This window comes from Lycorma delicatula, chromosome 1 (assembly GCF_047948215.1).
Source record: "Lycorma delicatula isolate Av1 chromosome 1, ASM4794821v1, whole genome shotgun sequence".
NCBI classification, from domain to species: Eukaryota; Metazoa; Arthropoda; class Insecta; order Hemiptera; family Fulgoridae; genus Lycorma; species Lycorma delicatula.
Window position 1 is genome coordinate 308,480,105 of NC_134455.1, and position 16,671 is coordinate 308,496,775.

General features: G+C 31.5%; 1 protein-coding gene across 4 annotated transcripts in view; it reads left to right on the forward strand.

Annotated features, from left to right (window-relative positions):
• Positions 1-4,832, forward strand: part of T3dh (Type III alcohol dehydrogenase) — a 53,130-nt gene extending 48,298 nt beyond the window's left edge. For 3 of the 4 annotated variants that reach the window (XM_075381160.1, XM_075381163.1, XM_075381141.1), the window contains one exon: positions 4,274-4,832. In XM_075381160.1, coding sequence (XP_075237275.1) covers positions 4,274-4,357 — 84 coding nt within the window. In that variant the 3' untranslated portion in view covers positions 4,358-4,832. Of the gene's footprint in view, positions 1-3,753; positions 4,042-4,273 lie in introns of those variants that run through there. The other variant, XM_075381151.1, reaches the window with a different exon arrangement.
• Positions 4,833-16,671: the final 11,839 nt, after the last annotated feature.

Here is a 16,671-nt window from a genome sequence, read left to right on the forward strand (position 1 = left end):
AGCTTTTTACAGGAAAAAGTATTTTTTTTATGGCTGTAAATATTATTGAGTGGTATGTTTGGAGTCTTCGTGAGGATTGGAAATCCTAATAAAGAAGAAAATCCTTTAATACTGTGTCTGCAGGAGACTAATCTCCATCCCCAAGATGATGTATCCTTCTGCAAAAGATGCGACCATCAAACTGAAGGTAGAGGATGTGAGGGTGTACATGTTTTCCTGAAGGAAATTGTAATAGCTGCCCGTATTTGGTTGGTGACAAACATCCTTGCACTTGCAATGAAGATATTGCCGCCAATCAAAATGAATAAATGCAATTTATATCTCCCTCCAAATTCTGATATCAGTGAGGATGATCTGTCCAGTCTGTTTTCTCTAATTCCTATAATCTGCCTAATAACTGGTAATTTCAATCTTATCACCATTGTTAGGACTCATCATCATGTTTTCTGCAAGACACAGTTGATCGACTGAGACAGAACTTAAATCTCTGCTTATTGAATGATGAATCATACACATTTATGCCATCTTCATCAGGTACATTTTCGTGTATCGATCTGTCCTTGTATTCAGCAACCTTACTCCCACGTCTTACATGGTGCATTTCCAAAAACTTCTTTGGAAGCGATCATAGACCGGTTGTAATCTTAGACGGTAATTTTGATTTTTCTCAGAGTCAGCCAAAGGATTCCTTTGGCCAGTATGACAGAAGCGGTAGCACAATCCACCAATTTGCAAGTTTACCCAGATTTTCAATAGAGCGAATGAATTCATCCCTTCAACGTTGGGAAGCCAAGGTGGCCTGTTGTTCCTTTGTGGTATGACGACTGCAGGCGTGCACTAGGAGATTGGATGGGGCTTTACTTAATTTCAATCGAAGACTTACAAATGAATTGCTCTGCACCTTCCGCAATGCAAGTACTGTTTACCATCGAGTGTTTTGGTGTGCTAAACAAAAATCTTGACTGAAATATGTGGAATCCTTTTCTTGGAGAACACCATCATCTTTTGTATGGAGAAAGATTCCAATCATGTGTGGATCAGTACAGTCACCACAGCCAATTGGACTGCAAAACAACTGAATCTTTGTTACCACGCCAATTGATGTAGTGAACACATTGGAAGATTGTTTAGGGCAGTCTCACTTACATCATCATATTGCCCTAAGTTTGTGAGATACAAGTTGCAGGTTTAAAATATCCCATTTGTGATATCCCAATTCACAAAATGAATTAAATATACCCTTTTCTTACAATGAGCTAAGGTATGCCTTGAATAATTCTTGTGACACTCCCCCTGGAAATAATAATAATATCAGGTTCAGTATGTTATTACGCCTCCCAGGTACTGCACTACATCTTTTGTGTCTGTATAATAGAATATTCTCTAACCAGGTGTTTCCAGATTCTAGGTCAGAGGCACTGGTGACCCTCATACTGAAACCTGCTAAAGATAAATCATGCCCAAGTTACCATCCTATCTCCTTGACCAGTACTCTGTTCAAGGTAATGGAACGAATAGTAAACCGTCATCTAATGTGGTACCTTGACAGGAACATCGTAATTGCCCCAGAACAATGCAGTTTCTGCCAGGATAGATTGTTTACCCTAGAAGCTACTATTCAAAATGTCTTTTTATTTCACTAACACTTGGTTGCTGTATATTTTGATTTGTAAAAGGTGTACAACACGGCATGAAGGACAGGGATCCTAAATACACTTCAAGAATGAGGTATTCATGGTAATCTCCTCGCATTTATCAGGGATTTTCTCAGAACTATGTTCAGTTTTATGTCCTCCTTATTAATGGTAAATAAACTATATCTTTCCTTCTTACTTATGTAAAGCATATAAATCTGTTATTCTAGTTGAGTTCATTAGCTGTTTTATATTATTTATTCTTTTTTTAAATAGTATTGTTAGTCTAAATCAAACGGTAAAGGATCTAATTTAAAATGTTAAAATATAAATATAACCAGGATTGGTCGAAACGGACAAGTAAAATTGCCACCTCGATCTCATACCAGCAGACTTTTTCCTTTGACGTTGGATAAATTCATTAGTCTATTCCACTTATATTGGCACACAAGAAGAAATGAAACTTGGTATAATGGCAACTGGAGCTGCTGTTAGGAATAATAATGATGCTATTAAACATTCCCAACTAGCATGAATTCGTCGAGCTTAACTATGCATTGATTAAAATGGCAGCCACACTGATTAACTGCTTTGAAGTATGTTTGCAGCTTTATCAAGTAACCATTTTGATATTTAATAATTAAAAAAAAAAAATTGTGCAACTTCATTATGTTCAAACATTGATGAAAATTATTCAGTTTAAAATCGCATCAATTAATCAGTTAAAATCACACAAACATCAGTTTGTGTGTTTTATTTCTATTTAAAGTTGAACTTCTCAAATTTGTGTTTGATTTAATTTTTTTTTTTTTGGGGGGTCGAAAAAAGCCTGTGCGTTATCATCGCCCGGAATTTTCTTTAATAAAAAGGTAAAATAACTCTTAAATAATAAAACTTATAAGGTTTAAAAGTAATATAAATCATATAATAAAAATTTATTAAAACAAAAGTCAAAAAGTGAAATAAAACTCAAAACTAATATCGCAGACGGAGTCTTTAAAATATAAAAACTAAAATAATAGAAAAAAGAAACTATATAAAACTTACCTGATTCCAATAGGTTATGCAAAAGGCTCCCTTCTCGGATAATAAAATTAGACATAGAACCAAAAAAAATCAAAATTGAAAGTAAAGGAAAAAAATTATCAAAAACTTTTCTAGCATAAAAATATATATGATAATATTACATTTTTTGCAGTAACCTAGTACTACGCAAAAACAGAAATATCCAGTTCAAAAATTCGTTATTATTGTACAAGATACCATGGATGTTTCTGGGCAGATTAAATTTACCACGCAGCGCCGCATAACATATGCAATCTATGAGAATGTCATGCACAGTCGTGTGGCAGTTGCATCATGTGCATCACCCCTATGCACATCCTCCTGACTATGCGTGTCCTCCTGACATTAGGTATTCGTGTGTGATACTCGTATCTGTAATCGGCAGAGGACTACTTCCTCACGACGAGTTTTTCTGCAAGAGGAATCCCATGACAACACTGAATCTTTAATCCGTCAGAGTTTATTATTGATGGTAGTTGCCCAGTCATTTTGCCACCTTGAACTCAATGATTGTTTTACACGATTAATAAAATCAAAGGTAATAACTCAAGTGGTGAAAAGAGGTTGAATACACGCTTCCTTGGCAGCATAATCTGCTTGTTCATTACCTGGAATCCCTACGTAGCTAGGGACCCAGCAAAAACTTACTCTTGTTGCGATTACTCAACTCAGCGATTGGATTGTAAATTTCAATGACAACAGGATGTTTGGAATAAAAATTTTCTAACACCTGGAGAACACTACACGAGTCACTGCAAATAAGAATGTTTCTATATTTAGGGTTAATGATATTTAGAGCCTTATTTATAGCGAGTAGTTCAGCAGTGAACACACTCGTAATACCGGGTAGGCCAAAGATATAAGTTCTTTCATTGACAACAAAAGCACAACCAACGGTATCGTCTTGTTTCGATCCATCAGTGTATATCACTCTATCTGGATTCGTCTTGGTGAGAATATACTGAAACATTTGCTGGAAAACAGTAGGTGGTGTTGATTGTTTATCGTATGTTGTAAGGTCAAATGTAAAATTTACAAGGTTTATTCTCCACAGAGGATATGAGCACGGACATGATGGATGAAGAAGTGAAAATCGGCTTCATCCGATTTTCACCTCTTCGCTCACATAAAATGCTGGCTAGGAGGACAACATTTTGGCACAGACATCGAGCTGCAGACCAGCGTAAAAACATGGCTGAAAACACAGGTGGCTCCGTTCTATGACGAGGGTTTTGGAAAGTTGGTACCACACTACGACAAATGTCTAAATCGGAGTGGCGAGTATGTAGAGAAATAGTGTAACTGTAAGTACTTGTTACAAATAAAAAATTTTTTATTTTCACTGTGGTTTTAATTTCATGACTGATCTGACCTTGAAAACAAATAACCCTCATATATATATATATATATATATATATATATTCATCAAAAAGTAATATATATATATATACATATATATATATATATATATATATTACTTTTTGATGAAATGTAGGAAATATGTTGTATGTAATCTAATTTTATTGCTTTTTTAAAAAAAATAAACTGTAATGTAACTTAAATATTTTTTTCAGCACCGGATCACAAAACTTGCCCCCAGAGAACAGTCTGAAGAGGATTTGGCTCAACTTTTTGAAAACTCCCTTACAGTGTATTAGATTTTTAAAATCTGAAAAATTTTGTCTATTAATTTCTATACAATGTAATGGTTTTTATATGTACATTATGATAATGAACTGAAGTTAATATAATGTTATGGTGTTTATATGCATAGCACAATAATTGTAGTAAAGGTTTTACTCAAAATAAATTTAATTGTACTTTTAAAAGAAATGGGATAAAAAATTGATAAACCAAAGCAAATTTAAGCTGTAATTTCATAATACTACAAAGATATATTAAAGAAACATTAATTTGAAATTAAACCTGTTCATCAATTCAAAAGTGGTAACAAAAATGTTATGCGAGGAGGTGAAATACATTTTATAATGATATAGTTCTTTTAATTCATTAAATTAATGGTTTTGCTACAATATTTTTTTAAATTTATTTTATAATATAATAATAATAATAATAATTCTGTACTATAGAAGTGTTTTTTACTCAATTAATAAATAATGTTTAAAAAAATTATAGACACTGTTTATCATTTAACTGACTGTAATTATCATTTACCACTAATAAATATCAACAGAATGCAGGTAAGAAACTGCACCCAGTTTTGTTTTACATTCAGATAACAAGAACGTACTTACTTAACGTGACTAAAGCCACTGGCATTTATAATTATTCTACACCCAATAATTTGCTAGGATGCTATTTTTTAAAATGTTCTATTCTTGTGGAATTGTCAAACTACATCAGTGATGCTATTTAGTTATAGTATTACAGCACCTAGAAATTCTCTTTTACAAACATAAAGAAAAATAGTTAAAATATAAAAAGAAATATACTTTGCTACATCCTATTTATTGTTTTATTTTTCATTTTCTTATTACTTTGATGGTTTTGAATGATATTCTTCATCATCAGCACAAACTAAAATAAAACATGCAAGACATAAAATTAAAATATTGATGTGTCAATCTTCTAATATTAGATAATAAAAATTCAGACAACTTTACTGTACTAAATAAACTATCACAATATAATTTATGTGATATCTAATAACATCCAATTGAATTTCAAACTGTAAGAAAGAACACTATCAGGTTTTAATTTTATGTCATATATCTAATTTTAGCATCTGTCTACCTTAGATTGCAAAGAATATCCTTTTAAAAACATTCCAGCAAAATAAATATGAAAACTAAAACAATAAATAACAGTAAAATGTATAGAAAGGTGAACAAATATTAATTTAACTAATTACAAAACTCAGGATTTTACTTTCTAAACTTTTCTTACATGATATGTACAAAATACAATTTCTCTAATGGCTTGTATAAAATCAGAAGTAATTCAATAAATTTAGATAAATATGATTAAATGTATCCGTCTCCTGTACAGTTGATTAAAAAGAAATTGAGGGAGTATATGAGTTAATGTATTCAGAGTGAATGGGAAAATCTTAAAATAACAAGTTTTCAGATGGTTTTTAAAATAGATTAGCCACAATAAAAAACACATTTTTGTCATATATATACACACATGCCACATCTCTTATAAAGTAAATATTTCCTTATCTATTTTTATTTTTTTCATACAAATATTTCGATGAGAATTATTTTTTGAGAGAAAATTTCAAGGAATGATTTGATGTAATTGAAATAAAATTCTGATGAATATTAACTAAAAGAAATTGAATTTAAGCATCAAGAAAAAATTAATTTTAATACTGTAAAGAGCAACTGTCAAGAAGTTAGAATTAAAAAATTAATTACAAAAATGTATAGGTTAATAACCTAAACTATCCATAAACTATAGTTTAGGTTGTTGTAATTGCTTCATTGCTGTTCTATTATTTTACAATTCTTGCTTTTAATAAAAATAAAACTTTTGCTTGAATTAAATATAAGCTTATGTTTAGCTGCTTCACCGTTCTGTTGTATCACTCCAGGATTTTGATGACATCTGCCCTTTCTTGACCTATAGAGCCCATTTTCATTTAAATAAAATAGTTTTCTTTTATCTTTTCAAAATTTCAATATCTTTTAAAAAGCTCTCCATCACAACCAAAAATATAGTCTTGTATCAACAACTACACGTTTTTAAATTCCTTTAATGAATTTAAAATCAATAAACAAGAGTAACAACTTATATAAACTAGTGCAACCATTGTTCGATAAGCTATCACTGTAAATAACAGCAGTTTACCTAACATAGTTATTTGATTTCAAAAAAAGCAATCATGCACATAAAGTCATCAAATTTCTCCAGCACAATTTTTCATATTTTCTCTCTTTAGTAGATTTTTACTTCCACTTTTATTCCAGTTTGAATGCAATTACTGCTAACTGATATGCTATTAATTTAGAGGTAGGTTTTATGATGACCTCTATTATTAAGTCTGATTTATCTTAAGTTAAATATATTTATAATGATTGTATTTTTACCATTTCTTAAATGCTTATAGTTTTTGTTTATTAGCCAAAGTTAACAGAAATATCATCCACATATGTATATTTTTTTTTATTGATTTTAACTTATTAAAATAAATAAACATTCAAAAACCACGCTAACATTCATACAAAAAGAAACTGCAACCACATAGTTTTATTAAATCTATCACCTGAATATACTAATGTTAAATTAAACCTATATTCAATCCATGCAAAAATTTTATTTTTTATTAAAAACATGAATTGTAAAATAAATACAGCAATATTCTAGAAGCAAACTTGTAATCAAATGACATAAGTTTTTTATTCAAGCTGAGATATATGACGGAGTAGCTAATTAATAAGAATATATGATTACACTTCTTGTATCTGCTAGCTGTATGAATATTTCACACAAATATTGTACAGTATATACTTACAACACACACACACACACACGCGCGCGTGCGCGCAGTTTGTTTATTTTATACAGCCTTCTTAGAATTGATGTATAGTATCATCTCCAAACAGCGACTGCGCTTCAGGATGATAGTGGAAAAGAGTATTAATGGAACAAGAAACAGAACTAAGGTACTCTAATCTACATTATTTAGAAAAACTGAATATATTTACTTAATTCAGTGGCTCCAAGAATCTATTCTTCTGTTAAATAATGAAGAAGAAAGAAGATGAAAAACGAAAGAGAAATAATGAAGAATAAGTATGACTCATAATTGGTCATACTTATTGTATTATGATTAAGTTGGGCTATAGTGCTATAAGCATGACCAACTTTAAGTCATATGTACAGCACCATAGTCAAAATCCTTCTCAATAAAATTCAATACCCACATAAAAAATATTTTTAAAATCTAGAACAGTACCTATTGTAATTTGTTCATCATCTACACGATTAAGCACAGAAATAAACTTATAAAAAGAAGAATTACCTTATTTATTTTTCCTGAGGCCATTTTGCTGCAGAGGAAAGATATTGAGCATTCAAGAAGCAAATAAATTTTTGAAACATTACTCTTTCAAATATTTTTTGAAAAACTTTATAAAAAGCTATTATAGTTCTGTAAATCTCACACACAACTTATGTACTTCTTCCTGTAATGACAAGATACCGGTACTGAAAAGCTCAGCAAGTATATTAGATTGATTTATAGGTATCCTGATGTTCCGGTTTTCCCAGGACAGTCCCAATTTTAGGAATTTTGTCTCTGTGTCTGGCCCAAAATTCCAAATTTGGACAAAAGGAAACTTGAACAATCCTCCCAACTAAGTTCACCTATTAGGATGCTAAATACCCAGTTTTTATGAAAACCAAAGTGTCAAAAGCATAAGTTTAAAATTCTCACTATCTCCAACCTTCATCCAATATTGGTACCACTGTTGCAGTTGGTACCATTGAATCAACCAGTCACTGTTGGTTCAATGTATGCACATCCACTGTTTGCTTATACCTGGCAGTGCATTGCATTATTTGTGATTTTTTTCTAGTTTTAACTTGTGTATGATTTTATGGAATATTAAGAGATTTTTTTTTTGTACACTGATTTGAAATTGTGACTCCCAATAAATAAAAAAAAAAAGTGAAACTTTTCAGACAATCTAAAACATCACTACCCATTTATTCAGAGTGCAACTATTAATTTTAAAGTTCAATGCATGCTTTCCTTAGCAGTGTTGAGTATTAGCAAGAGGAAGATGTTACATTGAAAATCACTCAAGAACTAAGAAACATATAGAAGCAGTCAGTGCAAAAATGAAATGTGAGAAATTGCAATTTTAAAAAAAAACAGACCAGTAGGGCTGTGAAAGTGGAGAGGAAGCTTAGACTGTGAACATCCTGGTAAGTTCTGTGTAAGTACCTGAAAGTGTCCATGATGTTGGGTGTGAGTGGCGTGTATGTTTACTGTAGTTTGTTTGACTGTTGTGTGCATTTGGTGTTTGTCTGTGAGAACCAACTGTGTGTGTGGGTGTAATTATGCTTTGCTGTATCTTAGTGTTGTTTGTATTTTGTATCTTTGTGTTGAGTGTGTGATTGTATTGGTGTTCTTTTGATTGCAGTGTCAGATTGTGTGAGTGGGCGTTTCCCCCTTCCTGAAGTTATGCCACTTCAATGGTTTCCAGGAGGGTTGGTTAGCCTGGGCTGGAGGTTTAGTTGGTAGTGTGCAGGTAGACATACGCACTTAATAACTTCTTGTGGAACCTGTTAGTGAGCCTGACACTGCCTTGGCACCTGTAAATTGGGTTCCTCCACCTCATTAACAAAAAAAAAGTAGTTCTGTGAAGCTGTGTTCGTCATAGTTGTGATGACAGAGTAGTTTCAAAAGCCAGAGTTCAACATGGTTGAGGTGATGGTGCTATCAGTAAGCATGTTGTAATGAGAGAAAAATACATCATAAGCATTCAATTGTGGACAGTTAATGAATGCAGGAAGTTGTTTGGCTATTTATTGGTAACCAGTAGTGAAAGTGACAGTATTGTATTCATTCATAAAGTGTAGGGTAGTTCTACTGTAAACAGCAAAAGTAATAATATTTGCAGAAATTGAAATGTATTAACTTTAAACTCTTCTAGTTTTATCTTGTTAATGCAATATTAGGTGTTAATATTAGTAGTCATTATAATGTTTTTAGTCATTTGGTCTGAAATCTGCTTAATTATAATTTAATTGCCTTTAAAAAAGATGTGTCCTTATTTGAATTATACTTTGTCATACATTAATATAATTTATATTATTTTTTAAATTTTTAGAGTAATAAATTGTATTTATAAGAAACTTTTAGATTGTTAGTCTCTATGTACCCTGGCAGAAACGCAAACAAACAACACTGGTGTCAGAAGTGGAATATTGAAAGCATTAGAGTATCAATGGTAGATTACATTTCTTTAATGTTTATATTTTTTACTATTTTTAAATTTTCATTAATTGGAGGTTGTAAGCTTTTGCTTACCGTCTGATTTACTCCTCTGTTATTTGTTTTGAAATTTGATTTATTGTTAAATTTCTAATTGCATTACTTTCTTTTTCCCCCCTCTGGATCTGCATTGAAGCATTGCACAGCTCCAGGAGATGCCTTTGCTTCTAATCACTTGGAGGAGCAGCCAGGCCCAGCTACGCTGTTCCCTGCCACCCTACCCATGCAACTGGGACTCAAACTTCATTGCTTTGCCTCTAACAGGGGTCTAATTGCATTACTAGTTAGCTAGTGGCCACCTCACAGCCAGACGGTCTTTGAGGAGCATCGTCGTGCTCTTCTCCGAGGTAAACAAAGTTTTATGTTGATGACTATTTAGCTCGAGTATCCTGCATGGTTTAGTGGCTTGCAATTCAACCTCCGTCCAAGAGCCTCCCTTGAACAGCAGGAGACCATCGTCGGCACATACCACGACGCGACATGCTTTGACCAACCTCAGCGGCAAAAGTGAATCAAACTCCACCACTCAAAATAACTGACCAACACACTGCCCTGCACACTATCATTCCCATTTCATGGCTGCCCATGAATTCGTTCCACAAAAACAAAAACGGACGCCCGTCATCATTCCTACTTAGGTGGGCAACTCACCAGGTACATTACATACCTGCAAATTAGGTTTTCCTAAAAAGCCCTCAATTAATTCACCGCCATCATCGGTGAAGCCGCTACGCCACGAAAGTGACTTAGCGTTCACATCCGCAAGAACAGGGAATCGACTGGCACCTGAAAATCGTAGGATTTAATACTAGACCTCAAGATGACGATCAGCAGGATATTTATATTGAACAAATTAACTTGCAACATTCAAATAGATGGATGTTCTGTTCACATGTACAAAAACAAGATGATCGTTTGCGAACTGTTTTATGAAGTTCGTTTCTGCGCAGTGCAGCAGACATGCTATCAGAACCAAAATCAAATCTTTTCCAACGAGAACAATTTGGTAGTTCACCGGATACAACATAAAATGCTGCAACCAGACAACATCGAACCTCCTACGCAATGCGGTCTCTCAAACTTAAATCTGTGCAATGTAAACCCTCTGAGCATTTAATTTCCAAACTTTAACCATCTAAGGAAATTAAATTGTAATATATTATGAACAGCCCACTTGTAACTCGCAATATACCGTATTTATTCGAATACACCCCGCCCCTCGATTTTCCGGACCGAAAATTAAAAAAAAAAAATCGAGTATATACCGGTAAAATGCTTTACTTTCTATATATTTTCGTATTTTTTATCATATCTCTTGCACTTTAAAAAACCCTTATAATTGTTTATTTGAGGAATTTGTTAATTTTTCGTGTTCCGAGACATCGATACGCCGACTCGTTTAGCTCAAGTGTCCTGCATGCTCGAATGGCTTGGATGTCAACCTCCGACCACCGGCATCCAGGTTGTTGTCTTCCAGTTTAGATCTGAACTATTTTAAGGCGTCCAATCTGAGGGCAGGTTGTTTGCTGACTTTTCTTCGCGTAAGGCCGAAGATGTAGATGTTCATCGTTGTTACAAATGCCGCCAGTTTCGACACACAGCTGAACTTTTAAACATCTGTTATTTGTGTGCTTCTACTTTGGGGATGATAGACATAAACAAGAAGAGTATCCTGAGAAGTCGGTCGTTAGGTGCAGACGTCTTCGAAAGGACCATAAGCACTCCTTAAATAGTAAGTACCGTATTTATTCGAGTATCCCCCGCATTTTTCTTCTTGGAATTGGAGAGAAAACATACGGGTGCGGGTCTTACTTGAAACGTAGTCCTTAGCGAGGATAACTTATGCAAAATGAAGGTTTTCTTTGAATAACCTAAATTCAATCACATAAATATAGTGAAATTAGGCTTTCATTTATCAATACCGAATGCCGCTTATACAGAATACTATCTTAATTATCAACATCATGTTCATATTGTCGATAGGAACGAAGTTACGGTATTTTTATATAACTGATTCATTCTGTATAGGCTGCACCCGGTTCTAATGACACTACAGTTCCAGTATCAGTTACCCATCGTCGTCTTGTCTATTCGCCATAGTCATTAAACTGTTTGTATACTATTACACTATAAGAACAGAAGTTATATAGTGCCAATGTGTGCTTTCACCCTGGGAGTGGAAATTATATTCAAAATATGTGCAGAAATTGATGGAGTAATAAATTCTAAACAAAAAATGTTCTATGAAAATTTTTTGTAGAGTTAATACTTTTTGAGTTATTTGTAATTGAAAATGTTGATTTTTCATCCCAACCATTGAACAACTTCTCATGAATAACTCAAAAACATCGTTTTTTTTTTATCGAAGATCACTATTAGTAAAAATTAAGCTTATAAAATAATGAAGAGATTGGTTGGTTTTTTTATTACTGTAGATGCAATACATAGAGTTATGCCTTGTTGAAGGTAAAGTTTTGTTCACCAAAAACCTTTCGATGTTAAATAACAGAAACTTTTTTGAGAAAAATTTACAGGATATTTTTCAAAGTACTTGAAAAGAACTTTAAAATTAGCTTTGGTAAAAGTATATTATCATAAAAACTAACTGAATTATGATGAAAATAAAATGGTTGTCTCGCTTTTTAGGGGAAAAAATCAGCAATAAAACAAATTAATGAAATAATTGGAATTGAACATAATACTTTTAGAATTTACTTTATTTAAGTACTAAGTATGTTCTAGAAGTTTGATGGGTTTGGAATGCCTATATTTGAAAAAAAGGTTGATCCAAATTTGAAAACTTTTTTAAATTTCTTAAAAATTTTCTTTTTATGACAATAATTAAAAAACTAAAGAAAATACATAAAAAAAGCTAGAGTACAAAAAATTAGGTTTTTTTTAATTTCTGTAAGTAAAATTTTATTGATATATCACCATTAGAAGTTTGCATTTGAGAGCGAGGACCACCTTCCCCAAGCCCTATAACTCAAAAATTTCAAAAACGAAGGGTTCAAGGAACTGAACTTTACATGCCTTGTAGCTCTACAAATTCCCTGAAAAATGATTTTTGAGCAATTGGATAATTTAAAAATTAAGGAAGTAATAGTTGAAAAACCAATGCATTTTTTTGATGAAATTTTTGGATCATTTAAATTTTTATATTTCGACGGTTTCGGAGCAATTATGAGTGCGCATGTGAAGACATATAACTGATATAAGCTAGATATGTATATCATCATTCCATTCTCATATGTGTGTATATAATATATATTATATGCAGATGAAAGTATAGGTAGGAGAAGAAAAGTAACGGAGCAGACCATAGGCAAACACCCGCTGATGGACGATAGAACTTTATGTGAATAGATGTATATAGGTATATTGTACATGTATAAATGTGAATGTATATTTCTTTTATATCGAGTAGTCAGTACATTTTGAAAAACCAAAAGAATAAACACGTGGTGGCAGTTTTTAATTTTAAGTAAACATGATTGTTAATTTTAATCACAAGGGCCAGTTTGTAAGGTTTGGGGCATTGCAATAAATTATAAATGCACCATTAAAACATTTTAAGCTGTTGAAAACTAAGTTTTTTTTTTCATTAGGGTGGATTCTAAGGGTTGCAACATTGTTACACATCATAAATTATGTTTCAGAATATGGAACAATGTTCCATTCATTCTACACATTTAAATGATTTTGAGCTATGAAACACATCTATAATTTTAACAATTTTTTCATAAGGGGTGGTTATTAAGGGTTGAAACATTGCAATAAATCATAAACTATATTATAAACAGTAAAGGGAATTTAATTCATTATAAATACACCATTAAAACATTTCAAACTGCTGAAAACTATTTATTATTATTATTTTTTTCTAAGGGTTGAAACGTAGAAAAACATCATAAATTATATTCCACAATATAAAAAAATGTTTTATTCTACGTATTTAAACATGATTTCAATCTATGGTTTTTTAATCTTTTTTAACAAGGGGTAGTTTTCACCTCCAAAACACAAAAGCACACATCAGGAACATATAAGTTTTGAAGCAGAGGTTAGATAAGCTTAATTACAAATTTTTATAAAAATCGATGTTGTGCAAAAGATTTCTGAGGTAATACTCTATTTTTATCACACTTTATTACATGTTTTTTTTTTTACAAGTTGTACATAAAAGTTTAAAGAGCCTTTATAAAAAGAAAACAGTCTAAAAAAAACTAAGAACCAAAGGAGAAAAGTACAAAATGGAAACAAAACAGTTGGCATTAATAATATAAGGAGAAAGCTATTTTAAACTTAAAAATTAAATAAAAAACTAATATATGTAAAAAAAAAAGAAGAACAGAAATGCTAAAACCATAATGATAGTGGTGGGTTGGGATTAAGTAACATGAAAATTCAAAATATTGATTAAATATTTTTTAAAGAACATATAAGCAACTAATGAAATTGAAGACATTTATTTGAATTATGTAATATTTGTTTTGAAAATATTTTATTTTTTAACAACATTTTTAATATCATGATTACATTTTGTACTAAATTTTTTAGTTAAGTAATTTTATAATTTAGTCATATATATATAGTCGTATATTTAAAAAAAGAAAAATGTTTGTAGAAATTTGCTTTAATTAGTCATTACAAAGTAAAATTAAATTAATATAAGTAAAACACTTTAATAGATGAATTGATTTTAATAAAAACTTTACAATTATTTTTTATTAAAATTTATAAAAAAGTAGTCAACATTTTGGGATGATGAATTATTATTCTTAATTTTCTAAAAAAAAAACCTTTTAAATGTTGAACCACAAACGTTTAAACATCAGGGTTTAGTTTCTTAAGATATTTATTTTGCGCCTACATCATTAATCTTGGAAATATTGAACATTTTTTAAAACTAACATCACTGAATTTCATCCATATTTTATTTTGTTTTTAAATGCGTAAATAATGTTTGAATTATTTTAAATTACAATGTTTGGAGAGTCCCTGAGATCCATTTTTAATACTTTTAAGTGAATAATACCCTATAGTTATACACAAAACATTTACACAGAAACAAAACTAGTCACAAAAGGTTGAATCAGTTAATTAGGAGCACTTAAGAAAACACTTTTTTACTGTTCAAAAGAAAGGTTTTAAAATCTAGAGACACAAGAAATCAGACTTGTAAATTAAATTTAAAAAGAACCAAGAGACAATAAATTAAATGATAAATTTATTGTCTCCATTTCTTTATAAATATTGAAACATTACTTACAGAAGAAACTTCGATTCATTTAAATAATATATTAATTCCAAAAAAAACATAATTGTGTCATATGAGTTTCTTAGGATTTATTTGTAAGCGTCAAGATCAAAGGTAGGTATGAATTGGATTTTATCTTGGTCATTCGTCTCTCTCTACTTGGTCTGACAGTAAATGTCTACTTGGTCTGTAACAGAAGTTTACAAAACCAACTAGTTATAGAGATAATTTACAGAAAGTTGATGCAGTAAACTTATTCTGTATTTTATTATAAATAGTTGTCTTTAATGCAAGATGGATTCATATGTTTCTACAATAACAAATGATGATTACATTGTTGTTAGATGTTTTTGAGACATTCATTTAGTATTTCACTATTTTTAGCCACTTTTCCTGTTGATTTTTTTTGTCTTCAGTCATTTGACTGGTTTGATGCAGCTCTCCAAGATTCCCTACTTAGTGCTAGTCATTTCATTTCGGTATACCCCCTACATCCTACATCACTAACAATTTGTTTTACATATTCTAAACGTTGCCTGCCTACACAATTTTTTCCTTCTACCTGTCCCTTCAATATTAAAGCCACTATTCCAGGATGACTTAATATGTGGCCTATTAAGTCTGTCTCTATTTTTAGCTATATTTTTCCAAATACTTCTTTCTTCATCAGACTACAGCTGCATGGCTTATTCGTTGGCACGGGTCACCCGCTAAAAATGCTCGATGCTTTCCATCAATTCATTCATCCATCCATCCATCTTGCCACAGGTGCTTTTTTATGCTTTAAAAGAAGCCACAGCCATCTTTTTTTAACAGACGGAAGCAAATGATATGCTCCTACATGGCTTTCATTAAAGCGTAACCAACTCATCCAACCTTTGATGTGGTAACCAGCATGCTAATTGACACCAGGAACAGCTGAAATCTACTGCTCAGCTAGGCATCAGAGCTCAATGCCTTTTCTCAGCTCTAAATATACAATTACCTCTTTACTATTGCTCCATGTTATTACCCTCTTTGGCAGCCTTCTCTCATTAATTACTGCTTTGATCTCTCTGAGTTTCTGAGTACAGTATAAAAAAATCATCCGGTTTCAGTGCAAAACAAATTTTATGGTATTATAAATAGCATAAATCCTGATATTAGTTTATATGGACGGCTCTAGAAATGTTAATTCTGTTAGTTTTGGTTTTGTGATTGGCAACATAATGTACATGTTTGACCTTCCCAGCATTCAAGTATTTTCGTTGCAGAACTGTATGCCATTAATAAGGCCTTACATTTGGTTAGCCCATCTTGCTTGCTTGGATTCCATCACTACAGGGAGTTAGTGATGAATACTAGACACCCTGTTTGTGAGATTCAGTGTATCATTTTGTAAATGATAGAACAGTGAGCTTAAAATAAAATTCAATAGAGATTTTATAGTGTAAAATTATTTGTAAATAAAACAAGAAAAACAGTTAAATTCCACTGCGATTTTTCTCTGAGCAAATTTTTTTTTTTGCCTAAAAAAAATTAAGTTTATAATGAATGGCCTTATAAAAAGCAAAAAAAAAATATATATATATTTACTCATGGAGAAAATTGTATTCAGTTCTGGGAACAATTTCTTTTTAAAAATTTTCAGATTTTTAACAGGGAGATTTATAACAATTTCATTATGGTTTTCTGTTACAACTTACAACAGATAAAGTCAAATTTTCTAAATTTTTATTGAAAATCCAAAGAAGATTCCACCC